General features: G+C 36.6%; 3 protein-coding genes and 1 long non-coding RNA gene across 4 annotated transcripts; 3 read left to right on the forward strand and 1 right to left on the reverse strand.

Annotated features, from left to right (window-relative positions):
- The first annotated feature begins 225 nt into the window (after nt 1-225).
- LOC132307671 (protein SAWADEE HOMEODOMAIN HOMOLOG 2) lies at nt 226-10,638 on the forward strand. The gene is made up of 9 exons (XM_059805493.1): nt 226-437; nt 1,446-1,531; nt 1,643-1,688; nt 1,762-1,918; nt 6,427-6,490; nt 6,618-6,669; nt 8,700-8,843; nt 8,985-9,104; nt 9,625-10,638. Exons 1-9 carry the CDS (start codon nt 384-386, stop codon nt 10,396-10,398), a joined length of 1,497 nt encoding a protein of 498 aa, XP_059661476.1. The 5' UTR covers nt 226-383; the 3' UTR covers nt 10,399-10,638.
- A 5,194-nt stretch (nt 10,639-15,832) lies between these two features.
- Nucleotides 15,833-18,193, forward strand: LOC132307672 (uncharacterized). Its single transcript, XM_059805494.1, has one exon. The coding sequence runs from the start codon at nt 15,909-15,911 to the stop codon at nt 18,093-18,095; it is 2,187 nt and encodes a 728-aa protein (XP_059661477.1). The 5' UTR covers nt 15,833-15,908; the 3' UTR covers nt 18,096-18,193.
- A 4,227-nt stretch (nt 18,194-22,420) lies between these two features.
- On the forward strand, nt 22,421-23,618 carry LOC132307674 (uncharacterized). The gene is made up of 2 exons (XM_059805497.1): nt 22,421-22,750; nt 22,850-23,618. Exons 1-2 carry the CDS (start codon nt 22,577-22,579, stop codon nt 23,510-23,512), a joined length of 837 nt encoding a protein of 278 aa, XP_059661480.1. The 5' UTR covers nt 22,421-22,576; the 3' UTR covers nt 23,513-23,618.
- Nucleotides 23,221-27,848, reverse strand: LOC132307675 (uncharacterized). The gene is made up of 5 exons (XR_009482293.1): nt 26,987-27,848; nt 26,757-26,880; nt 25,540-25,554; nt 25,184-25,446; nt 23,221-23,320 (listed from the first exon to the last, which is right to left on the reverse strand). It is a non-coding gene; the product is annotated as an uncharacterized LOC132307675 (long non-coding RNA).
- Nucleotides 27,849-27,877: the final 29 nt, after the last annotated feature.

Consider the following 27,877-nt stretch of genomic DNA (forward strand, 5'->3'; position numbering starts at 1 on the left):
ATTATTTAAAAAATACTTAAATAAATAAAGTTATATGGCACATTGACCAACTGTGAGTTTGTGGACCAATGTTTTATGTAATGACGAAAGTACCCTTGTCCACATCAGCTATAGTCACGCCTAAAGTGGAATGGTGCCCTTTTATTGTAAGGGCAAATTGGTCTTCACACCCTCTGTCAAGTGCCCTTTCATGGCCTGCTTTTCTTTGCAGATTTACCCTGTTTACTTATTTTGTTTTTGCAGTTCTTTCGACCCGAGATCGGAACCCAACCCAAACGGGCGCTCCTCTCCTCCCTCCACCCTCTCTCTCTCTGAACTTCGACAGTTTTTTTGGACCCTCTCTCTCTCTATAGCGCTGGGAGTTGGACTGAATTGAGGAGCTGATGGGGAGACCTCCGAGTAACGGAGGGCCCGCCTTCCGCTTCAACCCGGCTGAGGTAACCTTCTTCTTTCTTATATATTTGATATATATACACACACACACACACACACACACACACACACTCATATTCACATCAATTGGTTCAATTTATGTGTTTTTATTGTTATAATTGGCTGCTTAGATATCTAGGTTCTGAATATGATGTTGATTTTATCTCGTCGGGAAGTTGAATGTTTTGTGCTATTTTTGTAAGAGTAATGCTCCTAATAGGACCCTATCATGAGAAGAGTCATGAGCTCTACTTATTTGTAATCCAGCTTTCTCATGATTTAATCTCTTTTTTTTTTTGTTCGACTTTCTAGACCATTTCCATTATGGGTTTGCAATTTGGAAGAAAATCTTAAAAATTTCAAAATAATATGTTGTGTACTTGTTATTCTTATATATATACATATATATATGGTTTGAAAGGCTTAAGTTCTACAACATTTGTGGTACAACATCACGTTAGATAGATAGAGTCTAGCAGTTAAAATAATACCTTTGCCTACGATTTTTGCCTCCTTAGAGTTTGTCCATCTGGTGTATAAGGGCTAGACTGGTGCACGAGGCACCCGCCATTGCGTGGTTTGGGGATGGTTAGATGAAATTTTAAAGTTGATAAAACTTCCTGTAGTTCAATTCCTCCTCACCTCCCGTTAAAATTTTGGAGCTACTGTAATTTGAGACAATAACTTTGCTAAAGCAACAACATTTAATATGTGGTAAAAAGATTTTTAGACCTGGTTATGCAATCTAAGATGTTCAATGAAAACATCTTTTTAAAGATCAGATGGAACAAGTTGATCATGCATAATTTAAAATGCATGCCAATAAGGCAATGAAACTCTTCCTTCTTTGCATTACGGGTATCCATTTAATGCATGTGTTAATTAGCCTTCTTTGTCCGGCGTGATACAGTGAAAATGCTATTATGTATGTCATATGTCGATATCGGTTTGGAGGTTTTAGATATATTTGAGAAATACTCAATGATATAATTCATTACTGGCTCTTTCTTAAGGTAGCGGAGATGGAAGCTATTCTGCAGGAACACAATACTCAGGTGCCGACACGTGAAGTTCTCGTAGCTCTTGCTGAGAAGTTCAGGTATTTAGTTAATGTGCATTTCTCTAAGAATAGTAACACTTGGAGGAAACTTCTTGTTTGTATTATCAGCATCAGAAGTAAGGTTGTGATGTGGTTTGTCTTTGGTTGTAGTGCTACAGCAGAACGATCCGGAAAGGTTGTCGTTCAAATGAAACAAGTAAGACACTTTTTGCTTTACTGCATGATGACGACCGATGAAGAATCTTTTGCTAATTTTAATTTCTGTACAGGTATGGAATTGGTTCCAAAATAGGCGGTACGCTCTTAGGGCAAAAGCAGCCAAGGCTCCTGGTCCTGGAAAGTTAAGTGTAACACACACACCTCAGGATGATTCATCTACAGTGAGAAATGTGCCTCAAGCCCCTCAACCCGTACCTGCTCCTCCAGGTAGAATTGGTTTATGTCTATGTCCGAGTCTCTTAAAATCACTTATTGCCTTCCTGAGTTTTAGCATGCTTATTTGGTGGTCGCTAATATTTTTGTCTTATGCTATGTTAAGCTCTAGTTTGTATCCCAACTTGATATTGCTCCCTAGTCACCTGTACTCGATTACTGAGTTTTAGCACACTTATGGGTACTCAATTACTGTATGAGAGTCCATGTTCATTCTCAACTTAACAAAACCTTTGCTATTTGGTATTGGTTATGCGTATCCTGTTTTGTTTGAATTAATGTTTATTGAAATGCCTAAACTATTGAAATGGAGTTGGCTATTTTTTTTTCCCATGTAAGCTTTCATTAAACCACAAAACCAAGAATACAAGGCAACCAGAGAGGCATACCCTCACCATACAATTGACAAAAACTATTTCCAAAACCCAGAAATGATGAAAAAATAAAGTAGAAAACCACCAAAACTTCCAGCCAAAGGCCATTTAGAAGTCAAGCAACTATAAACACAAAACAACCACAATTAGAATCACTCTCCTGCTTAAAAAGCTCAGGAAGAAGAACCAAAAACACCATTATCCGCAAATGACAATCAGACATAGTAATTCTGAAGGTCAGATAGATGAACACCACCAATTGCACTAACTTCCCAGAATATCATTCTGGCTAATTGAACTGCATTTGGAGCTACCCCTTGATGGAAATTCATATTTCTGTTCTTCCAAATACCCCAAATTACAGTATTAAAAAACATTCTATACCATTTGTTCTTTTTAGAATCAGATCTGAAATAATTCTGGAGCCAAAAAATCAATTGGTTCCATGAAGAAATCTGGCTCCAATCCCATTGAAGGACATCAAACAGCCACCTCCAAATAGATCAAGCAAAGGAACACTCAAAAAATGGATGTTCAACACTATCCCCAGCCTTATTACAATTATGATAAACTGAAGTGAGACAAATACCTCTGAGTTGAAGATTGGAGAGAGAAGGAAGTTTATTCTGAAGAGCCAAACAGGTTGTAAAACTTCCTTTAGGCCTGCTTTGATTCCAACACACTTTATACCAGTTCTTTTTAGGATGATTACCTCTCAGACTCTTCCATGCAGACTTGAAAAAGATTTTACCATACTTCCACAATAATATATCAGAAATTGCTTTGGGCCTGCTTTGATTCCAACACACTTTATACCAGTTCTTTTAGAATGCGAATGTTGGAGATCTAATTGAAGCTGAGGATATCTGGTTAATGCTGACAGCAGAAATTGGATTCCAGATATCCTCAGCTTTAATTAGATCTCCAACATTCGCATTCTTTGACAGGTCAAGCCATTTCACAATTCTATGCCCAAAGGCTTGAGGTAGAGATTCACCCTTCCACCATGGATCAAGAAATAATTTCACAGCCTGCGCATCTCCAAACTTAAATGGAACATTTGGAATTAGATCCTTTCTGACTTCCAATAGGTGCTTCCAAAACACAGAAACTTGGAACTACGAGAACAGCTCCAAATAGATGGATTTGCAGCCTTCATGCTTGAAACCGTGCAATCCATAGCTTATCTTTGTCCTGAATAAAACCCCAGAAAAGAGTGGCTTTAGCAGCTCCATCAATTTCTCTCACCTTCCTGATCCCAGCCCACTTTCTGATCTAGGTTTAGTCACCTGACTCCAATTCATGAGGTGGATTCTTTTTGAATTTTCTTTGCTACCTCAAATGAAGGACTTAATCATTTTATCAATCATAGAGGAATAAAAAGCAGGAATCTCGATAGCATAATGATAACACCAATGATTAAAAAATGAAAAAATAACTATTTTTACCAATTCCACTCTGCATGCCAATAATAGTTTCAATGAATTCCAGTTACTAAGCTTGGGAGCTATATTGTCCATCAACCAGCACAATCTGAGTGTTTCAAACTCCTGTCCACCATTGGAAGCCCCGAGTTTTTGATAGGAAATTCACTAACTTGCATTTTCAGAATACTTTTGTGCAATCTTTTCCTCTTAACTGAAGAAGAAAAAAAGTTTCGACTCTTGTCATAGTTCACAGCCAACCCTGAGACTAATTGGAAGGACTGCAGCAATTTCTCTATACTTCTAGCTGTACCCACATCAGCGTTGGCCACAGTCAAGAGGTCATCTGCAAAGAAACAATGAGAAAAGTCCACACCAGCCTTTATAACTGAATGACAGTTGCAAATTTACAGTTTCAACCTCCTCGTGCATTTGGCTAGAGAAAAACTCAGTGACAAGAGTGAAGAGTAACGGAGATAAAGGGCATCCTTGTCTGAGGACTTTCTGAGGTTGGAAGAACCCTGCAGGAGATCCATTGACAATGATGGAGAACCAGGCAGATTCAAGGCATTCCCTAAACCATCCAATCCATCTTCTACCAAACCCATAGGCTTGCAGTAAATTGAAGAGAAAATGCCATGACATAGAGTCATAGTCCTTTTTAAGATCAATCCTTACAGCCATAGATGGTTTCAACCTAAAAGATTTGAAGCCCCTCACTAATTCATTAACCAGAATTACATTGTCATGGAGACTTCTGCCCATTATAAAAGCATTATTTTGTCTACCCACAATATTCCCCAAAATGGAACCCAGTCTGACAGCCATTATTCTAGTAATGATTTTATAGATAGTATAACATAAGGCAATAGGCCTAAAATCACAGGCCTTAAAGCTACTTGTCTTCTTTGGAATTAGGTAGGTAAAGGAGGAATTGATATTCTTAGGCAATTTAGACAGATCAAAAAAGAACTGAATAGCTTTTATTACCTAAGCGGCTCGGCACCCACCACTGCCCAAAACTTCTGAAAGAATCTGGGAGGGAAGCCATCGGGCTCAGGACTCTTGTCTGAACCTGAAAGGAGTGCAACATTTTTAACTTCTTACTGATATAGGGGCTTCCAGCATTTTAGGTTCAGCAGGGGAAATACATTTTCTGACAGCTAGAGGCAAAGAAGATTGAGACTCACTCTGATATTTTTGGAATAATTTTTTAGTAATCAACTAACCATAATTTGGTTGACAGACCTTGGCTGCAGAGTTGGTTATCTTTATCAATTTGGTTAACTGATTATACTGAAATTAAATATATTGATACAGGTTTTGTTGCTTATCTAACTACATTTCATGTGAATACATTTATTTGTGCCTAGTGGTTTTCATTTATGCAATATGTTGCACACATTCTCTTCTATAGCTATTTTTTTAGCTTGAATTGTTACCTCTGGACAGATTATTATTGTACTTTTTTATAGAGTATATCCTAACAGTTTTTTTTTTTTTTCACTAACTATCCTATCGGGAATTTTACTTTTATTTTTATTTGTTGTTGTTGTTTCTTCTTTGAAATCTATTTTCCATTTTCCCATATCTTGTAATCCTAATTGATTCACATAATGACATTACATGTTCAAAAATGTCTCTCTCTGGTTACCGGTGCAATACCCAGTAGCTATCTAAATCAAAGGTTATGAAAGCACATCTTAATGTACTATCATTCAGCTATCTGATTGACCTGAATAGTGAAGAATGTGCATGATTGTAAATGTTACCCTAACGAAATTTCTTGATTTGGATGCACACACTGTACTTTGTATGGTCCTTGCGATGTGAGAGTGGAAGTGTTAACCATGTACGGTAGACAGTGACGGACCTAGAAAATTTTGTGAGGGGGGGTGGACTTTTAATTTGTGGGGGGCAAATTTATATAGTGGATCCATTTTTGTAATTTCAGTGGGGTCATCTTTATAAATTCTCAAAAAATTGGTATAAAATGAAAAAAAAAAAGAATTCCAGCGGGGCGAATTGTAATTTTAGTGAGGGCATCTTCATTAAATCCCAAAAATTTGAAGTATAAAATGCAAAAAAAGAATTCCAGTGGGGGCGAATTGTAATTTTAGTGTCATAAATTCCCAAAAAAATGAAGTATAAAATGCAAAAATAAAAAATCCAGTGGGGGCAGGTCCTATTGTGGGTCCGTGCCTGCGGTAGATGCCTTAACAAATCCAACTTCTGGTTCTGCATATGAAGGGACTGTACCAGAACTTTCTGGCCAAATAATTCGTTCGAGATAAATTGGGTATAATTTTCAAATTGGAAGCATTATTACTACCATGAGAGTCTAAAAGTTTGGCTTGTGACCAAGCAGTACGTTCAAATCTCTTATGTATTATATTTTGAGATGTTCTGTAGTTGCTCATTGAAATCAGTCTTAGGCGTTGAGCTTGTTTCTGATTATTCTCACAGGATGAATTATTATTCTCATAGGAACTTTCTACAATACCTAGCTGTCTGCCGTGATAACTGTCATGTACATCTGTGACTTCTGGCTGTCTTCCCAGTTTTTTTCTATTTGCAAACTTATCTTAGAATGACTTCTGAAATACTTCCACCTTCTTTATAACTTGTTTGAGAATTTCTTTCCACTCGACATCTTATTTCAATTCATTTTCCCTATTTATTTAATTATTTATTCGAAGTACAGGAAGGACTGTTTCAGATAATTCTCAGTTGGAGTTTGAAGCTAAATCTGCAAGGGATGGTGCTTGGTTAGTATTTCTGGCCATTAAGGTTTACAACTTCTGGATGTTGATTATTTAATACTTGACCAGATACTTTCTGATAATTAACTACTACTTTTTGTAAATATTTATTCATTTGTGTTCCTTTCCTCAGGTATGACATTGCAACCTTTCTATCTCATAGATATCTTGATACGATTGATCCGGTATTTCTTGCTGCTGATTTACCTTAATTTATTAATACTAGTAAAAAATTATGTGTAATGCATGTGGTTAAAAATGAATTTGTGATCTTACTGAGTTGTGATTCTAATATTAACAAAATAAAATTACTATTTTAACATCTCTAATATTATTTAAATATTTAAAATTATTTGTTGCTTTGTTTTTGAAAATATTTTATCTTTTATGAATTCCTGAGTTACTTGTGCAAAATGTTTTCTAATCATTTTTATTTATTTATTTATTTTGCTTTTGTTTTTATATTCTTCTTTGCAACTTATCACATCATTGTAGAATTCATCCCGTTCCTCTTCCTTAAAAGAGAGAAGGTATTTACTTTAAGACTATTGATAGATTTAAATGAGTAAAATTTTATCAATAAGTTTTATGAGTAAGATAAGAGTTTTGCCTCAGTTTTTAACTCTAATAGTTTCTCCAGATATCCAATGGGCAACTTACATGAATAAATAAAAATGTAAATACTAGCGACACACACACACACACACATAAAACTGTAGCCCGTCTCAAACATTCAATGTTAAAAATAATATTTAACTTAAGCTACTGCCCCAAAAAACAAAAGTATATATGTATCTTAATGTACTGCATCCTTGGTTGCCTAGTTTTTCATTTATAGCCCCTTTACACTAATATTTAAAAGAAGATATGGATAAAGGAATGAGGAAACAAAATCAAGCAACAGAATTAAAATCCTTTATCTGATTGATCATAGGCATCAATCAATGGCACGAACTCCAAGGAAAGAACCAGGTAATACAGGTTCCTAATGGTTAAGGGTCAATCCAAATGTCAATACTATAAACTTAGGAGAATTGAGATCGATATTACTTACATTATGGTGACATTGGTTGCCGCTAAAAGGAAGCTACCTGCATCAGAATCAAGGCGTAAATAGGATCACTATCTTTGCCAAATGGTTCTTGAGATGAAATCATAGTTGTGTGGATAAACGCCTGACAATTACAGAATTCGATCAACCTATTGCAAAATTTATTCATTAGTTATTAGCCGTTTCCTTTCTTAAACTTCTGCAATATATAAAAGTACTAGTTAGATCTATATTGTATGTGAGAGAGAGAGAGAGAGATTCTAATATTGTGCCGTGGGTTTTCTTTGCGTAGATAATTACGTGAGAAAGATTCTAATAATGTGCCATGGGTTTTCTTTGCGTAGACGATTACAAGAGAGAGGTTAAGTTGCAAACTCGGTGAATTATAAAGTACTGTACGTACATACAACTTTTGTCACTTATATATATATATATATATATATATCTTTTGGATAAAGTATTATAATATAAAGTAGATTAAAAAAAATATAAAGAAATTCTACCTACATTTCATATAGGTATATAAGTTGTTAGAAAGAACATACATACAATGAAACCCCTACCTAGTTTGCATGGATTTGTTATTGTGATTGTTCTCTATTGTTTGTGAATGTGTTCTCTCATGTTTTTTTTTCAATTCTTCATGGCTATTATATCTTTAGAAATATAATATACCATGGGTACTCTACATTACATATATATGCCACTTGATCCTTCACCCATTGGCATGGTTGTCTCTAATCTTTACCATAACTTATCTTATGGTCGCACCAGATTTATGCAAAAACAATGATTGATGGATTAAAATGGTCCTTATTCAGTAACTTGGGATGCTATTCATTTTGCTTCTGATTTCCTTCATGAATTCCTATATTGTGCACAGAACCTTGTCTGAAAAGAACAAAAAAGAAAAAAGTGTACGCAGGACTTCTGTTATTCCACTTTTATTGTTTATACCTGCAAACCAAGTTACAGTTATACTAGTTTTTCTTCTTCTTTTTTATTTTTTTGGTAAGCTAGTTATACTAGTTTTTCTCCTTGAATGTGTGCTAGAAGTTAAAGATGCAGTTCCTTTTTCAATTTGTCTGTCTTTATGGGTTACTTTTTCATGACCCTTTGCATTCTGTTTTTCTCATATAATTGAAATTCTGCTGGCTGTTTCAGGAAGTTCTGGTTCGGTTTGCTGGTTTTGGAGCTGAGGAGGATGAATGGGTTAATGTTCGCAAGCATGTCAGACAGCGGTCTCTCCCATGTGAATCATCAGAATGTGTTGCAGTTCTCCCAGGAGATCTAATACTCTGTTTTCAGGTAGTAATTTTTGTATATTGATGCTATAAAAAAATCCTACGTGGTCAACTGCGTTGTAAAAATATATATTTTTTTATTAGATTTTTTATTTAGATCTAATATTCTTTTATTAGATCATTTTCGATGTTAAATGATTTTCAGGAAGGCAAAGAGCAGGCTCTTTACTTTGATGCCCATGTTATTGATTCACAAAGACGGAGACATGATGTAAGAGGGTGCCGTTGTAGGTTTTTGGTGCGTTATGATCATGATCAGTCTGAGGTAAAAAAATTTAGCACACTTCATTTAGACTTTTTAATATACCACTTTTGATGAATTGATAAAAGGAAACATGTGTTTTGATCCAGAAATTACTTTGATTAATTTGTGGGGATTTTTGGGGTGCTCAACATTTTAACGTGTCATGTAGGAATGGGTTCTAGGTTTTTCACTTGAAATGCGTATTCTTCGTCAATGTCGCTTGGTCACAATTATTTTTTGCAGGTTCCCTCCCTTTTCCAAGTCTTAATGTGAAAGGAACTCCCAATTTTGACACCTTTGATTGAAAAATGAAAACAATTCAATTATTTTGTTTTTGTTTTTATTTAACATAGTTTTTCAGACAGAAAAACACATACCATGTACTCATTCCATTCTTGCATTTAAGAAAAAAGCATGCATTAAAAAGCACATTCTATTGTGCCATCTGACCCTACCATACACCCTGCATTTTGAAGTTACTCATCTTTTGTGCACTTTTGTTGGATAATATTTATTCAATTCTTAATTATTTTACCTTCAGGAAATTGTGCCTCTGAGAAAGGTTTGCCGACGGCCTGAAACTGATTACAGGTTGCAGCAACTTCATGCTGTAAACGAGTCAGCATCTGTTAAGCAGCATAAAATTGATGCGGATCCTTATATAGGCAGCACTTTGAGGGTCTATCCTCCAATTGAAACAGCACAAAAGCAGCAGAAACAAGAGGAACATGCACAGGTAGCAGCAGTCCCCCCTGCTTCTCATGCAAAATTTCCTTCAGCCACCGAAACTAATGTTCTGCAACCAAAAATTGCTGAGACTGAAAGTGTTGGTAATGTGGCAAATTCAAATGTCCAATCGGGTAATGTTGTCACGAGGAATACTAGTAATGTGGCGGGTTCATGTGTCCCACCAGGTAATGTTGTCACGACGAATACTAGTAATGCGGCAGGTTCATGCGTCCCTTCGGGTAATGTTGTCACAACGAATACTAGTAAAGTGGCCGGTTCATGCGTCCCTCCTGGTAATGTTGTCACAACAAATACTAATAAAGTGGCGGATTCATGCGGCCCTCCGGGTAATGTTGTCACGACCAATACTAGTAATGCAGTGGGTTCATGCGTTCCTCCGGGTAATGTTGCCATACCGAGTGCTTCTAATGTAGCAAATTCAAACATCCCACTGGGAAATGTTGTCATGACAAGTACTAGCAATGCGGCAAATTCAAACGTCCCACCGGATAATGTTGTCATGGTGAGTGGTACTGCTAGAAGCAACACCATCAGCGGCTCTGATGAAAATATGCCACTAGGATAGTAATTGGAGTTTGACAGCTTTTTCATTTTCCCTATTTAGATGGGTAAAATTTGATTGTTGGAAACTAGTTGTGACTTTTCCTCAAATTGCTGCAAGTCATATATTAGTTTAGAAAAAGCTTGGAATCATAAGACTCATGTTATTGTTGTATTTACCGGATTCAAAATTTCATTTATGTTACCATGTTTTGTACGATAACTAGCGTCATTGACTCTGGAATCTGGACTCATCTTTGATCAATCTGACTTGGGTTATGTAGCATGAAACCTGCAGATGTCTGCTTTTCACCATCAGATGCTTCATGTCCGTGTCTTTGCATAGTCTTTTGTACATTATTATTATTATTATTATTATTATTATTATTATATATTTTGGGGGAGTGGGGTCCAATACCAACCGTGAGAATTGAATTCATTAATTCGCTAGTCACGGTTTTGACTGTAGCGACTGAAACCTATTGTTTTTGCACTGGGGTGGGTCAACTCTGCAAACATGTTGGATTAATGTAGCACCAACGGGTGGGGTTAATTTAATTGCGGTGCACCGCAGACTACCGACCCCGTTTAATTGCGGTGCACCGCCGACTACCGGCCGCGAATGCTCTCTGACTGACTTTAGCACCGCAATCTTGGATGAGGAATTAGGAACCCGTGTGCACAGGATGGTCTAGTGCAGGAAGGTTAGAAATTACTCTATACCAAATTTTATAGATGGAGTGAATTCTATATTATGTGTTAAGGCTGCAAAAGAATTGATAGATGGAGTGAATTCTGTATTATGTGTTCAGGCTGCAAATATATCGGGTCGAGCTGAACTTGAACATATTCACGAGCAAACCGAACGAAATTGTGTTATCAGTGTGGAGTATAAATTGACCTGCGTAAGGAATGTGGCTCTTAATGGCTGGATGGCAATGTTGTTGTTGGTAACATTAATTATCGGAGTGATTTAGAATGTGAAGGTGGGGTTTGGTCATGGTCAAGGTCACACTCCTAGGTTGGCTGTGCATGGACCACCTGATATTTGTAGTGGTGGAAGATTATGACTCCATGGACCCTACCCAATCCCAAACCTTTTGATCATAAGCCCTACTAACCCACATCACCTGAATTTGGTCCCATTTATATATACCCTAAATCTAGTTTAGTCCACTAAGAAAAGTGATTATGATGGTTACTTAGCTTTTAATTGTAATTTTGTCCTCTTCTGCAGCAACTCTTTTGTCACTCTCTCTGCTCTCTTCAAGTCCCCACATCATTATTGCTGTCCCTTCTATGATTCTGTGATTAAACTAATATCAATGGTCTTGAATAACTATATATCATGTGTGACCATCACTACATTGTAACACCAAATCAACCAATAATCCACTACTCATATTTATTGATTTGTGACGTGTCAATACATTATTAGTGGAAATTGTGTGAAGGTATGGGTATTACCACAGAGGGTACAAACTCCAATGACCTTTCTCACACTCACGCGCTCACTCTACGCAGCTTTCTATCTTTTGGGTGCTAGCACACTGAAATCCGCCAGCCAGGCTTTTGGTTCTATGGAATTGAGTCCCACTCTCGTTTGTTCCGTGTAGATAGATATATAGATATATATTGGATCTCGATGGCCTTATTTGCATGGAATGTTTTTCACCTTTTATAAAAGCGCGTGGGACGAAATAGGGATCGCTTCATAATTCAATTCATGCACATCATCATGGCCTCTTCTCACGGGCTCCAGTCACGTGCACTCCTGGATTCTTCTGTTTCACCTCTAGTCCCCTGTCGGTTCCCCGATGACATCAAATTTCCCAATTAGCCCTACATATTCTTGATAAATATCGAGAATGCCACTAAATTAGATAACGTGAAACCTCTTCTGGTTTGTAAGTGAAGTTCAAATAGGTAGATGCTCCATTGCAACCCTAACAATCGAGTAATAAGCAAAAGAATCAAACTATCTAGGAAAACTCTATGCTTGTTTAAAATTTAATTCACATTTGTTTGTTAAGTAGAATAGTCAAGTTCAAACTCACTCTTAAAAATTATTTAACAAGCTAGTTGAATTATTCTCACATAAATGGTAAATATGCCAATTAGTGCAACCCCGCATAGTCACAGAGGGACCAGTGTTTAATTTTTTTTTTTTTTTTTTAATTTTATATTAAAAGATTTTATATCTGTATAATTGTTTCCTTTAAAATTTTAACATGCACTTATATATATATATATATATATATATATATATATATATATATAATCATGACATAATTGTAAATATATATAATATATCTATCAATTTATCACTTTCTCACATAATATGATATTTTTTTTTCACTTTCCCAAAATATTATATTCTTTCCCACTTAAAAAAAAAAAAAAATCATTGATTATATTTTAATCTATTCTAACAATGTTGCAGTTGAGTTGATTTTCATTCTTCAGGTCAAAGTTACAGCTCAACAAATTCAAGCCACAACTTTATACCACAAATAAATGGATTGTTTCCATCACATTTTCAGTCTTCAACATTTCACAAATTCACAATCCAAACAAAGTAAACAGAGCAACCATTTATCGGTAGACAGATTCGGTCAGTCGTACTTAGAGGATCATAGTCATTTATTTTTAGCTCCAGCTAATCATAGTCATTTATTTTTAGCTCTAGCGGTTGTTTTATACCTTTTGTGTAAAAATATATCCCCCAATAACAACCAATCAATGTCATGTCTGGACCTCACATAATTGTTACAAAATTACTTAATATATGGTTGATTCGTTAATGGAATGAGAAAGAGGGAGGAAAAAAGAATATGCTCATGTGGCTGTATAAAAAGGTTGTGTAAATTTACAATTTTACACATTGGTGACGTGATAGTGTATCTTAACAGACTACTGGAGATAAAAAAGCAGTGTATACAAACAGCTGAAGATAGAGCATCTCCAACCGTTGTGTATATTTTTTTGTACAAATATGATGTGTTAGGATATATTTACACACAAATTTTGGATTATTTATTTTTAGTTATAGTAGTTGTTTTATACCTTTTGTGTAAAAATATATCCTCCAATAACAACCAACCACGTGTTATGCCAGGACCCCACATAATTGTTACAAACCTACTTAATATATGGTTGGCTTTTTAATGAAATGAGAAAGATGGAGGAGAAAATAAATATGCTGATGTGGCTGTCTAAAAATATTGTATAAAATACATAATAATTTTACACATTGATAATGTGACGGTGTATCTTAATAGACTGGTGGAGATTAAAAAAAAAAAATGATATTTTAACATACTGTTGGAGAAATTGAATGAGGAAGAGAAAGAGAAAAAAAAAGTGAGATAAAGATAGAAATTTTTTGGGCCCATTATTAAACCTCTTTTGGTCACCGTCCTCATTGGACCAATAAAAAATAAATATGTCTTCTTTCATTACAAAATCATAGTATATTTATATTTACCTATCATATTTGATTTGGTAAATAAAGATGTACCCACCATATTTAATTTATCCACATCAATAGTGAGACGGTGTACAAGACCAAAATATTGTCCATATAAGAAAATAAAAAAATTTGGGGCCTTTCTATTGGGCAGAGTTTAATAATAGGAATAAAATAAAAATTTTAGGAAGATTATAATATAAACAAATAAAAAAATTGAAATTTATAATATAAGGAAATAAAAATTTTGGGAAGGTAGTAAAATAAACAAATAAATAAAAATTGAAAGTTATAATATAAGGAAATAAAAATTTTGGATTTTTATAGGCTAGAATTTGATGATAGGAAGGAAATAAAATTTTACGAAGCTTATAATATTAAGAAATAAAAAATTTTGAGACGTTCATATTAGTTGGGCCTTAGGTGACCACCTAAGTCACATGGAGCGGACCTAACACATTAAATCTACTTACTTTTACTCACATTTAATGTGTTGAAAATAGAATTAATGTGTTAAAAAATAAAATAAATGGTTTGAATTTTTAAGATACAGAACAAGTATTATAACTTATGCTGCATCAAATGACTCAAAAACACACGTGAAAAGGATAACAATTTACAACAAATTGAAGTAGAGAATCATGAAAGCATTACCATGCTCAACTTCCCGAATAATTTTTTCGTGTTCGAGTTACCCTTCGGCAAATTTGCCAGGATAAAGAAAATAAAAAGGGAGGGGGTTATCGATAAGGAGGCTCCATGGGTATCCCTCATATCCTTTTATGCAAAGGAGAGGCATTTGGTGTCTGTTCCTAAGTGTGTTGTAGTGTTCCCGGGCCGCTATACTAGCCCATTTTGATTCCACAACATGTTTGGCCTGTATTGTTTTGTTCTCAACAGTACCAAAACACTTTCAAAACAAATCTACTATTTGGTCCAAAAGCTGGAACAAGATTTAGGTGTTCTATATTGTTCTAGTCCAATATTTACTGTAGTTAAATAGGCCCTAATGTCGTTCATTCATCCTATTTTTCACAACCACCTCCCACCCTGACGACGACGAAGACGACACTTCTGCTTGCGCTTCTTCCTTCAGCTCCTCTGCCGGCAGTACTATTACTTGTTCGTTGATCTTTTTTAGGGTAAATCGTTTTAGCCTCCCAAACGCCTCCATCTTTATTCTCGTTCTTTCTCTCTCCAACTGCAAACTGTATGGGTTTTGTTTTAATTTTTTTTAGGGCAAATCATTTCAACCTCCCAAACGCCTCCATCTCTCTCGCTCTCTCTTTTTGCAACTGCAAATTGTATGGGTTTTGTTTTAATTTTTTTTAGGGCAAATCATATCAGCCTCCCAAACGCCTTCATCTTTATTCTCGTTCAATTGCCCTAGTCTCTCTCTCTCTCTCCAACTGCAAACTACAAAAGCTACAAGCTTCAGCCGCTCTCTCAACTTTCAAGTTTGCCCCTTCTCTCTCTGCCACTGCTAACGTGTATGGGTTTTGTTTTAATTTTTTTTCTAAATCAACTAATCAAGCTTGTAATTCTTGTTTTGTAAACTAATTAAGCTCTGTAATTAATTTATTTTAATCATAAAATAATAATAATAATTTATATTCCAAAATTCTTACTCCAAATTTTCATTCCAAATATATTTTATTCTCATTTCAAAACGTTAAAATACTTTATTCTATTTTAAGCTAAAACAAAACACTACACCACACAATACTTCTCAATGGGCACCTCAAAAAAGTGCGTCCGGGCAAGAAGAGTACTTTTATGAAGCACCAAGGGTATTGATGTCATATTAATAACCTAGCGTTACTTGTAGTAGTTGCTATTGAACCTTTATAACTATCGTTACTTTTGGATAAAGACAAACCACATTTCGTCATCTTCCATTAAACCTCTCTCCATCTCTATCTCTAATCACTTTCACTCACTCTCTCTCTCTCTCTCTCTCACACACACACGCACACACCCACCCACCCGTTCTTTTCATCTCTTGGATCACTTCCACTCAAAAATATAAACAAGATTTGGTGTATTTCAATGGCCGAAACAGCACAATGACGGACTCAGACAGACCCCACCGGACCGGAAGTTCAAGCAGCGAGCTCTTCATCTGCTTCACCTCTCGCCTTTCATCGTCTTCGTCCTCCATGAAACTCTCTTCAAAGTCAATCTTAAGCCCGGCACGCTCACGAGACCTGCCTGTGACTCTCTCCAACTCTCTCAGTCGGAGACTCAGAAGCAATGGAAGCATGAAAGGAGGCCAAGCGTCGCCGATGTTCCCCACCGGCGGCAAGAAACGAGGTGGTGCATTCGAAAACCCAGAACCCTCGTCTCCCAAAGTGACCTGCATTGGGCAGGTTCGAGTCAAGACCAAGAAACAAGGGAAGAAGATGCGAACCCTCTCGAGAAGGCGAAGCGGCGAGGTGAGTTTTCGGAAATCGGAGCAGAGCCGTGAAGGGTTGAATCAGAATCAGACGCTGTATAATCAACCCAATGTGAGTAGTCAGTTTCATCAACAGAATCAAGAGAGTTTGAATCACAGAAATCAGAGATGGCTTCATTTGCCATTGACGATTTGTGAAGCTCTGAGAGCATTTGGGTCTGAGTTCAGCTGTCTGTTTCCGTGCCGGTCCTCGTGTTCGTCGACGAGCGAGAGGGAGAAGGAAGAGAAGGGTTCTGGATCGAACGGCGGCGGTGGCGGTGGTCGGAGTTCTTGCGGAGCTGTGTTTGCGAGGTGGTTGGTGTCATTACATGAAGTTGGTGAAGGAGGAGGAAAAGGGAGGGATATAGAGTTGGTGGTGGGAGGAGGGGAAGAGGAGATAACAGAGTTTAGTGAGAGAAACTCTAGGAGGTATCATGTGATGGATGAGATTGAAATCAGAGATGAGAAATGTGAATCGAATGGTGGTGGTATTGTGGAGGAAGATGAAGCGAGAGTTAGCATTTGTGTTCCGCCCAAGAATGCTCTGTTGTTGATGAGATGCAGATCTGATCCCATGAGAATTTCAGCTCTCTCTAATCGTTTCTGGGAATCACCTTTGCCCAAAGATGAAGAAGAAGAAGAAGAAGAAGAAGATGATGATAAAAACAAGGATATTAATGGAGACGAAGAAGAACAAGTGAATGTAGTTGAAGAAAGTGAAGTAAAAGATAAGCTGAGAATGGAAATCAAAGAGGATATTGAAGTGTGTGAAAAGAGGGTTTCAGTTTCAGTTTCAGATGAAGCTCATAAAGAACCAGAAAACTTGCAAGAAACAGAGGCAGGGCTTGTAATGGAGATTACACAAGTAGCCGAAAAAGTAAAAGAAGAAAACCCAGAGAATGCTAATGAGGAATTACAAGAACAAGTAGTTCAAGAGGTGAACCAGACAGCAGTAGAAGGAGAAAATGAAGCAGTACCTGATAGAACTTCCACTGAAGCTCTTCTAGATCAAGAAACCCTAGAAATTGAAGAAGCAAAGTTGTTGACTCTAGAAGAAGAAGAGAGAAGAGCGAGTCAGTCTACTTCAATACTGTCAATACATTCAGATTCAGAAGATAAGGACGAAGCAGAGGTTGAGGTATTGGTAGAAGAAGCAGAGAAGTTAACTAAAGAGACAGAGACCCAAGTGAGACTTTTGGGAGAGACACCGACCCAAGAGAGATCTGAACCAGAGGAAGATACCAAAGAAAACCTCGAAGACGACGAAGAAGAAACAGAATCAAAAGAAGAGAGAGAAAGCCACGCAGAGGAAGTAGAGAGAGAAAGTGATCAGGTGAAGGAAGAGAGAGAAAGCTCAGTGTTGCCGGACTGCTTGCTGCTGATGATGTGCGAGCCCAAGCTGTCAATGGAGGTCTCCAAGGAGACGTGGGTCTGCAGTACGGACTTCATCAGATGGTTACCACCAGAAAGACAAGTCAAACCAAAAGACGGTGGTGATGAGCCAAAGAAGAAGAGGGACAGCATTGACTCCAATCCTGCGCTTCCCACTCGCCCTGCGCGAGAACAGCCGCTCCAGCAGCCGCCGCGGTCGTCTTGCTCCTTTCCGTTGCCGGTCACCGGCGTGTCCATGGGGACGGCGATAGAGCAGAAGCTGGTTAGCGCCGTGGGGTACGAGCCGTTCGCGCTCAAACGTTGCAAGTCGGAGCCGATGAGAACGGCGGCTAAGCTCGCACCAGATGCCTGTTTCTGGAAGAACAGGAAGCTTGAGCCTCACCGTGGTGCCACAGTTGGGGTCGGCGCGGCTGGGGTCGGGTTCTGACCCGACCCGGTAAGAGGGTATCATAATATGTAGTCTCTAGTGTTGCACAGTGCTTATACTGTTTTGGCTTGTTAATATATTTTCATTTTTACGATTTATTAATAATTTTTGAAGTAATTCATTTTGAACTTTTTTACTCTCTGGTGCAGTGCACAGTCTGCACCATGCTGTAAAGTTTTCTAACACAATTAATTTAGTTTCAACAATTATTTTTCAAAATAATGTGTTGAAATAAAACTTAATTGTGTTAAAATTTTCTCTCGATGCCATTAAATTGTGTTTAGTACCATTATTTTTCAGTTGAAACAATGCGATGAAACATGATTTAATTACATCAAATACATTCCTAGCTTGCTTCCACCATTCTCATATTGAGCGCGCTTTTACCCTCTCATTCAGTGTGATTTAAATTTTACAGTTTTTATGTGTTTGAATTCGCTCTTGTTTTCACTCCGTATGACTAACGCGCGCACACACACTAGAACATGATAGTAGCTTAGACGAGTGATAGATTTCATATAATCCATATTTAAGAAAGTTGAATTGTATAAATGCAGCCAAATAGCTTTTTATTTGAGTAGTTTAATACTCCCTTTTTAAGGCTTGTTTAACATTCAGTCACATGCCCAGTGAATGAATAGAGATATAATGTTATGAAAATAATTTATGTTCTCTTACTAAGAAGAATCAAAGATCACATTGTGTCCAAACAGATATTAAAAAACACATGGGACAGGTTGGTTCCATATGGAATCTATTGTTCATTGGTTTAAAAATTGAAGTAGGTTTGTACAAGCACGTGATTTTGATCCTCCTTATGCTTCTTTTGTACATCAAACAATGGCCAAATGACAATCTTTTTGGTTGCTTCTACATACACTTAAAACCAATCCTTTAAAGCATTTTTACTTGCCCAAAAAAAGGGTATTGTTTTCAAACCATTTCCTTTGCTTGAAAAGGTAAACACTCACTCTTCTAACAATGCCATTGTCTTTTGATCAAATAGCTTCATGATCCTGTGAAACTTTTGTTTGCCATAATTGACTTCATTTTTCCTTCACATTTATAAGTGCCATCACCCAAAAAAAAAAAAAAAACATTTATAACAATCCACTCCACTCCGCCATATATTATGATATTGTCATATGCTTTGAGTCCAAATTCGCATGATTTTGTTCTTGGGTTTTAACTCCAAAAGGCCCGTACCATTTGAAATTTGGAGTGTACCAATCTTACATGCATACACTTCTCCTTTCAACACATAGGCGACACGGGATTGTGCACCCGTAACCTGCCAACATAGTAGTCTGCTAGTGCCTTGCATCGTTGTATCATTCTCTGATACCATTTATAAAATAAAGATCATTCTAGTATGCTATATATACTGATTTTAAAAGAGATAAACCGTTGATAACTTTAATATTTGGATACTATTTTGTATCAATTGATTGGTTTGTGGATAAATTAAAAGAGAGTAAAATATAGAAAAATATGATTCCTAAACAATCCCTCTACCAACCTAGTTTTTTGTTCAATGGGCAGCAGTCATTTTTGTTAAAGGGATGAACAAGAAGCTATGGTGGATTCATATTTTAAAGAGATCCCAACCCATGATTGTCTTTCCCTATAAAGTATAAACACAAGGATAGTTGCTTTTGGGTTTGAGAAGGTAAATGACAAGGACAATGACAAAAGAAAAGGCTGAGAAGCAAGTGGGGTTGTGTGTTGGGCTTTAACTGGACCCATGGTGGGGCTAAGCCTTTAAAGGCCGCTGATTCTCTTTTTAACAAATTGCACATGACGCCAGTCTGCGCATGACAAGTAAGTCTGTGTTGCTAAACACACATCTTTATGACTACCCTTGAAAGGAGGAGAATGTAGGATGGATATTAGGATAACAAATGACCTAACAAAGGACCCAACCCACTGAATTTATGACCTTTGATTTAATATATCATCTGACTTGTCTCTCTTGTTTTCGGAGGCGTTCAGTCATAATCTAAGACCGCGGTGACCAATTATACACATCAATCACTGTGACCAATTATACACATCAATCGCACTTAAGTAGATTTCTTATTTATTCTATTTCTTTTTTCGTAACTACAATTTTCTCTAAGTAGTTCTCTTGTTCTTAATTGGAACTTGTATAACTGCCGCATTGTTATTTAGGTAAGTACTCACACATCCACAAATAATGTATGTATGAACTCTTCACCTTCAATGGAAGGTAAGAGAGGTTATACTAGTTGAACTAACGTATTTGTTATATCAAACTTAGCGAACACAAGAATAAATGAACACAAAAATTTAGCGTGGTTCGGCAGAGCCTACATTTACGGTGAAGATCTAGCGAAAGCTTTCACTATTCAAAAAATAAGAGATTACAAGTTTCATCCCTTCATTCTCTTTCTCTGCGATTTTCAGTGTTTCTTAGTTCCGCACTCCAAATCCTAAACGCCCTTGTATATCGGATTATAAAAGAGTACTAATTAAAATCCACGACCCATAAGTAAAAAATGAATTTTTTTTTTTTCAAATTCGGGTCACAACATCACAATGTTATTATATTCATGTAAGACTATCATATGATTTTAGACAATGTTTATGTAAATACCAAATAAAAAATGTAGAGATTATAAGGCAAAATGTTCAATATCAATGGTAAAAATAAGCACTTCATCCACAAAGGATGTGGTTTAGGTTACAATCACTTTCACCACACCCACAAAAATGACATTAATACGAAGTGATGGCCGGTGGTTAACAAATTAACAACTACTTAGAAAAAAAGACATGACATAAGAAAGTTGGCAGTCTCACAATATAATATTATTATTTAGGTTCTCACAGCAGCTCCTAAGAAAAAGGCATAAATACATGAAGGAAAAAAGGTATCTAACAGAAATAAAAAAAATAACCACCTGGTTGTATTCAGCTATATATATAGCTTTGATTTTCCACTCAACAAATTCTTCCCTTTTATCTTTTAATAAAGTTAAAAAGACGTGCAAGAAAACAATAAAATATATATATGGAAAAGGACACTCCATCAAACATACTTTTGAATGACATTGTCTCCATTGTAAAATCATGTTACACATTATTGGGTAGGTGGTCATATGGTTGGGCTATAGATGAACATGTCATGCACAGCACATATTTCTGAAAGAGATAAGAACGAAAAATCAAAGCTCTAGAATTCACAGCAATTCAATATCTAACTTGTTAGTTGTTACTTTGAAACTTCATATGAGCTGCGACAGATTAGTCGTTTTTTCACACTTCTAATTAAGCTTATTCAACGGATTAATAAATATTATGGATATATATTATATATGCCACCACCAACCATGTTGAATTTTCTTGGAGCAAGTTGAGTTACTTTGAAATGCAATCCTCCTTGCAAATTTCCATTATGTTTTGTTTTGATGTAAAATGTTCTTAACATGAAAAATATTCTCTCTTATTTTCAGTGAAGTTTGAAAAAAAAAACTGTTCAGTTCTTAAAAATGCATAACAAACACACATATACAAAAGCACACGCATATATATAGTTTATATTGTTTTATATGTAGATTGTTGTATTGTGTGCGTGTGTATTCTATATCTTTACATGCACACACATATTTATGAATTCCGAGTGATGACTTCAAAAAAGAAAAGGAATGTATCTAATTTTTTTCAAAGTACCCTTCATTTTTCCTAATAATGTTGCACAATGCTTTAATAAAATGACTAAAACGTTTTCAAAAAATATTTTAAGTCTAAACAAACAGAGTATTCTACTATAGAAAATGTCCAAGCCAAATTAATCTAAGGGAGAAACAAGACCAAGTGTGGTTCGGTTTTATGCTTATAAGCTTATTCTAAATTCTTAATGAGTGTTGATTCTCGAAGTCATTAAAAATATTAAAACTCCACCACGTTCAAAGAATGACCAAACAAGTTATACATTAATACTGCCCACTTGATAATTGGGAAAGCAACATTTTTAACTTGATCTACATGAAGAACTTAATATGCAGATTATTAATTTCATTATCCATGACCAAACCAGTGGGACATAATGTCAAGCCACATTTAGTTTACCCAGTCCATACACAAACACACACATGTACACAACAAATGGAGTTGGAGGAAGGAATACTTGGATGTAGTTTTGGTCCCGAGTGAGTTAATGACCAAACAATGTAGACATTAATACATGCTCACTTGATAATTGGGACAATGACATTTTAACTTGATCTACATGAAGAGGTTGTGAAGGGTATATGCAGATTATCATTTCCATAATCCATGACCAGAGATTGAGACAAAATGTCAAGCCACGTTTAATTTACAAATCCACCAATGAAACACGAAGCTAAATATTTTAAATTCTATAAATTCACACACACACACACACACACACACACACACACAAATAGACACAGAGAGAGAGAGAGAGAGAGAGAGAGAGAGAGAGAGAGAGAGAGAGAATGGGATGGCAATGGAAGAAGGAATACCTGGATGTAGTTTTGGTCCCAATTGGGTTACTGAACATGTTTGGCTATCACCTCTTCCTTCTCTACAGGGTGCTAAAGCATCCCGACAGGACAATGATCGGCTATGAGAACAATAGCAAGAAAGCTTGGGTTGAGAGAACTATGCAGGTCAGTGAACTCCGTCCCTCTTCATCATTTCAGCAGGTATTAGCATATCTCAGCCAAATTTAGTTTAACCACTTCCACAATATTAATGGGTTTTTGCAGGTTGAAGCCAAGGAAAGAGGGCTAGCTTTACAAGTTATCAATAGCAACATGTCGGCAGCATCTTCTCTGTCTTCAATCTGCCTAGTTCTGAGTTCTCTAATTGGAGCGTGGATCGGAAGCTCTTCGGAAAATGTCTTCACCAGCGATCTTATTTATGGGGACACAAGCAGTTCCATCATTTCCATCAAATATATGACTCTTCTTTCTTTCTTCCTAGTGGCTTTTGCTTCTTTTGTCCAAACTACGAGGAATTTAGTCCATGCCTGTTTCCTCATAACCATGCCAAACACAGAAATTCCTGTAAGCTATGTTGAGAAGGCTGTGCTAAGAGGTAGTTACTACTGGTCAATCGGCATGCGTGCACTCTACTTTGCCACCACCTTGCTATTGTGGATTTTTGGTCCAATCCCGATGTTTGTTTCTTCAGTGATTCTGGTAGCAGTGTTGCATAACCTAGACACCAATTCGACCCTGTTGCATACATTTCAGCCATCCCCAAGTCACAATCGTTTTCAGAAGAATGGAAAGGAAAGAACTTCTATCAGAAGGGTTACTGAGGGCCATGAGAGACCACCAGCACATGGTTATCAGGACATAACAGGAGAAGGTGTCCGCACTGACCAAAACCTGGAACTACAAGAATTTACCTTATCCGATAGATAAATGTCACTAGGTTCACAACCAACCAGCTTGCTTTTTTTTTTTTTTTGATAAGTCAACAAGCTTGTTTTATAGCTGAACGTGTGTAAAATCCATTCATCACTTTCCATTTTCTTGTTAATTATATAAAGTTTCCCAGCTTCAAAACAGTAGATTCTTGAATAGCTTTTGTGGTTCCTACCTGGTATATTTTTCTAGTTTGAGAACTGATTGGTGTGAATCAGTCAATAGAATGTGCAGATCCTCTCCACACCGTTTGGATCCAGAATCCTCCACACCCAGGATCAAGTCTGTAGCTCCTCTCCAAACAGTTCCGGCGAGGAGACTACAGAAGGATCCTGAATGTGGATCAGAAATGGAAGGACCTTGGCTGTTGATTTAATCAACTGATAAGGTCTTTTCTCAGCCCTCCCAGTGCCTCATAGGGTCAGCCGGTAGTTCTGGCCCATATGGAAATCAGCCTACATTGTATTTTACCAACCAAACCTACCAATTCTACAAGTGTTATTAACATTTTTTTTTTTCTTCCCAAATGACATTTATTAACAAAAGAAAGCTATACAACACAGCAAGAGGACATTCCATCCCAATACAAGAGGACTGACAAGTCCCACTTCCAGAACTTCACCACTAAGAACAACACAAGCCGCCAGTTGATCAGCACAATCTGACAATACACATATGACAACAAGAGAAGGCACCATTCTAGACCTACCTTTCTAGCATTTAACAGCAAATTCTCAAAACTAACAACATAGCTTTTACATAAATGCAATTTACAACACCAATGATTAAGAGAATTCACATAACAGTATATGTACTCCTGATTAAAAGCCAGCTGACTCAACAAAACAGTTTCAAAACCCCACCAGACCAGCAACAGGAATAATTCAGAACAGAACATATCAGTCATGGGATAAATTTTGAAAATCAGAAATGGACAGACCCCTCTTGTCCAAAACATCCCATATAATCACTATAGCAGATAAGTGTTATAACACTTACGGATAAACTAGATTGACATCTAGATAGCAATGTTAACAAACAAACAAAGGTCATGATGATATTCCACAACTAAGTAGAGAGAAATAATTTACCAACAAGAACTACTATTAAGGCAGGATGTTAGAAACTTTTGGCTAATCATAAAACAGTGTTGAATAATTGTCAAAATCATCTCCAACAAACCTCTGCCCAATCAATAAGTTGTGCCTTTAGTTTATAAGATTGATCTTTAACCAGGGACAAATAAATCAGGAAATTGCCAAATGTTCGGAGCAGTGGTCTCAATATTTTGGCATTTTCAGGATTCTTTAGTTCCTTTATATGCTGTTCCAGGATTTGTTGTATGTATTTCTTTGTATTCAACTGAAGTACTTTTGGTTGTAGCTTAACCTACTGTATAGAAGTCCAGGAAAATTGGATAAAACGAGAGTTCATGCATTCATGCTTTCTGGTAGTTCCCCAAAGTCTTAGAAAGAAAAGGAAATCATTACTCAAAATCCATATCAACTGCTATTATTACGCATTGGCCTTTACCCAAGCAATCTTTTATAATACTACGCTAATTATTATATAAAGGAGGGATTGCATTGTGATCAAGGAAAAACCAAGACTATAAAATTATATAAACTGAATGGATGTGCTCTACAAATTGGGCAGATGAAATGAAACCTGTTCCTTCAATGTCTTCCATTACTGCGTATTATCTGAACTTTGTTCCTCATCACTGATGTCCGTTTCAGAGCTATCTGTGGGTCTTGGCTGTAAAATTTGTTGAACTTAACTGCACTTCATCTTTATTTTGACTTCTGAGTATCTTTACTAGTAGGATCTCCCATGAAGAAGTTGATAGAAAGCTCGCCCGAGTAAGGGGATAAACCTACAGACTTGATGCCAAGAACAAATATTGATAGCACAATCTGTTAGCAATAGTCCTGCAAATAGTAAATGAAACAGGTCTGTGAACATTTTATATAAAATGACAGGTGATGAAAGTATAAGTCACAGCCTTGAAGGCGTTGCCTTACTGTTATTCGGCGAACCTGAAAGCAGATAAACAAGAACAAATTAGAGTTAAAGGATAAAGAGGAATACTGCAAAGGAAACACAGCAACCATCTTAATTTGTTCCCATATAAGCAAAAAACAACACATTTCATATAAGAATATATATATATATATATATATATATATATATTGTCTGGATTTTTCTTTTACATATTAATATAAGTAGAATATTTTTAGTCTTTGTTTAATTAAATTTTCTGTGACAGTAGTTTACACGAGGCAAGTACATCGAATACATGCCTTTTAGATGTCCCACAAGTTACTCACTGGTTTTTACATGGTTAAGAAAATGAAATTTCGGAACTTTTCCAAACTGACAACTTCATTAGTCATTTTTTTTTTTTTTTGAAAGGTTAAGCAAACTCACACACCCATGCCTCCACTAAGGCTCGAACCCACGACCTCCCCTTTGGGGAGGTAGGTTTGTACCAGCTGGGCTATTGACAACATCATTAGTTGTTAGCATTATTTCTTAGAGTTTGGCTGTCGTAAAGCCTAAAGGGAAACGAGTTTTGATGTTCTATCAAAACATCAGCAGCGAAGTTTATCTCTTAGCTACGTCAGAAATCAGATGATTTACACTTTCATTATTACTAGCAATAGTCCATTTACTCATGTTTATTTGCAGCCCAAATTCTGGCTCATTCCAAGTAAGGGTGGTTTTGTAGATTATTTCAATGATTAGATTAGATATTTTACTACCTTTTACAAAATGTTGTTACGTAGACGATGGATTGAGAGAATGCTCACGAAACTCAACACCCTTAGTTTTTAAATATATGTTCTAGAAAAAGATTCTTGAGGAAAGCCCATTTATCAGATTTTCTTGTTACTACAATTGCTATGCAGAGAAATTGTATCGTAAAGGGACTTGACCATATATACCATAATGGAGGGGAATGATGATTCATGTTTTGATCCTAATTTTCTCGAAAATAAGGTATATGAACTTCATTGCTATTATGTCCACATTAAGTTAATGAGGTAGTGATATTCTTTGAATTGGTACGAGTGTCCTGAAAAAATTACAAATTATGATTTCTAATTGCTAACATTTATCATACTTATCAAAAAAAAAAAAAAAAAAATTGCTAACATTTATCATGAACATGGATTTAACAAGCGAAGGAGAACCAATTCGAATACAAACAAAGAACAAAGGCAGTTGAGAAACTAACCGAGAAATCATCTGAAAGTGTCTGAACAGGCAAAGGTGGAGTCTTGGCGTCCAACCGGTGCCGGGTCATTGCATTGGAGCTATCGATTGCTTTCTCCTTCAACCATGTTTTTACTCTTCAAGACCTAACTTTCGAATTCCACCAAAACCCAATTAATTAGAAACAAAATAAAAGCTCAAGGACAGAACTATATGTCCACACACACGCATACAAGCAAACAGTGGGTATACCATTCTTGGGCTCGCTTTTGCACGAGATGGAGAGAGCGGAAGAGGAAGACAGACACTGGTGGCGACTTGGAGAGGTGAAGGGTCGTCTGTGGTTGCGAAAATGGATGGAGTGGAAGGAGGTAGTTCGATGGGTTCGTCCTCTGGTGCGGTTGTGGTGGGTGGGACTTGGGCAAAGCCATTGTTTGGTTCTGGTTCTGGTTCGGAGGAGGGCTGAGACAATGTGGAGTGGAGGGAGAGCAATGTGGACAAAAGGAAAATGAACAAGGAGACAGTTGGGGATGGGGATGTTGCGTTGGAGGAGAGTAGGTGTTGACAGTTGTTGTGTATCATTGTGGGTTTAGACACAGAGAGAGAGTCTGATTAAGTCCCTATTTTTCCATTTTTCTCTCCTCAAATATCTGCTTTAAAAGGAATGTTTAGTATCGGCTTTGTTATGGGAGACTATTTTCGCACTCTCATTTTTTTTTTATTTTTTCCTTCTTAAATAAATGCACTCGACATCAAATATTACTATTTACCGACTTGTATTACATAAGTTGAGAGAAAAAAAGAAAAAAAAAAAGACTATTTATCCCCAGTTCCTCTTGAAATAGTGCGTTTAGGGATGGACTCCTCTTAGGTCCAAAATTTTTTTCAAAGGAGAGTTTGTGAGTGTCAACTTAAAGAAATATATATATATGTATCTCCCAATTGGTATGTTCAATACTCTCCCATTGCCCATTCATATATGTGTATGAGCGCCCAAACCTGTTTGAAAAAAAAAAAAAAAATCTCCCAATTGGTATGTTCAACCCTCTCTCATTTGCACATACATATGCGTGCGTACGAGCGCCCAAACCTATTTGCAGGCCTATGCATACTCATTGTCTTGTTACCGAGTTGCAATTCCTT

The sequence above is a fragment of the Cornus florida genome, unplaced genomic scaffold (assembly GCF_030987335.1).
Source record: "Cornus florida cultivar Cherokee Brave unplaced genomic scaffold, ASM3098733v1 CherokeeBrave_3.0.0_Hap2_Chr05, whole genome shotgun sequence".
Taxonomy (NCBI): domain Eukaryota; kingdom Viridiplantae; phylum Streptophyta; class Magnoliopsida; order Cornales; family Cornaceae; genus Cornus; species Cornus florida.

What these genes read in the sequence shown, in the direction of transcription:
- LOC132307672 (XM_059805494.1), top strand. Translation starts at nt 15,909, where the DNA reads ATGACGGACTCAGACAGACCCCACCGGACCGGAAGTTCAAGCAGCGAG.
- LOC132307674 (XM_059805497.1), top strand. Translation starts at nt 22,577, where the DNA reads ATGGGATGGCAATGGAAGAAGGAATACCTGGATGTAGTTTTGGTCCCA. An exon ending in GGGTTGAGAGAACTATGCAG is followed by an intron (nt 22,751 to 22,849) that starts GTCAGTGAACTC and finishes GGGTTTTTGCAG; the next exon opens with GTTGAAGCCAAGGAAAGAGG.
- LOC132307671 (XM_059805493.1), top strand. Translation starts at nt 384, where the DNA reads ATGGGGAGACCTCCGAGTAACGGAGGGCCCGCCTTCCGCTTCAACCCG. An exon ending in GCTCTTGCTGAGAAGTTCAG is followed by an intron (nt 1,532 to 1,642) that starts GTATTTAGTTAA and finishes CTTTGGTTGTAG; the next exon opens with TGCTACAGCAGAACGATCCG. An exon ending in ACCCGTACCTGCTCCTCCAG is followed by an intron (nt 1,919 to 6,426) that starts GTAGAATTGGTT and finishes TTCGAAGTACAG; the next exon opens with GAAGGACTGTTTCAGATAAT.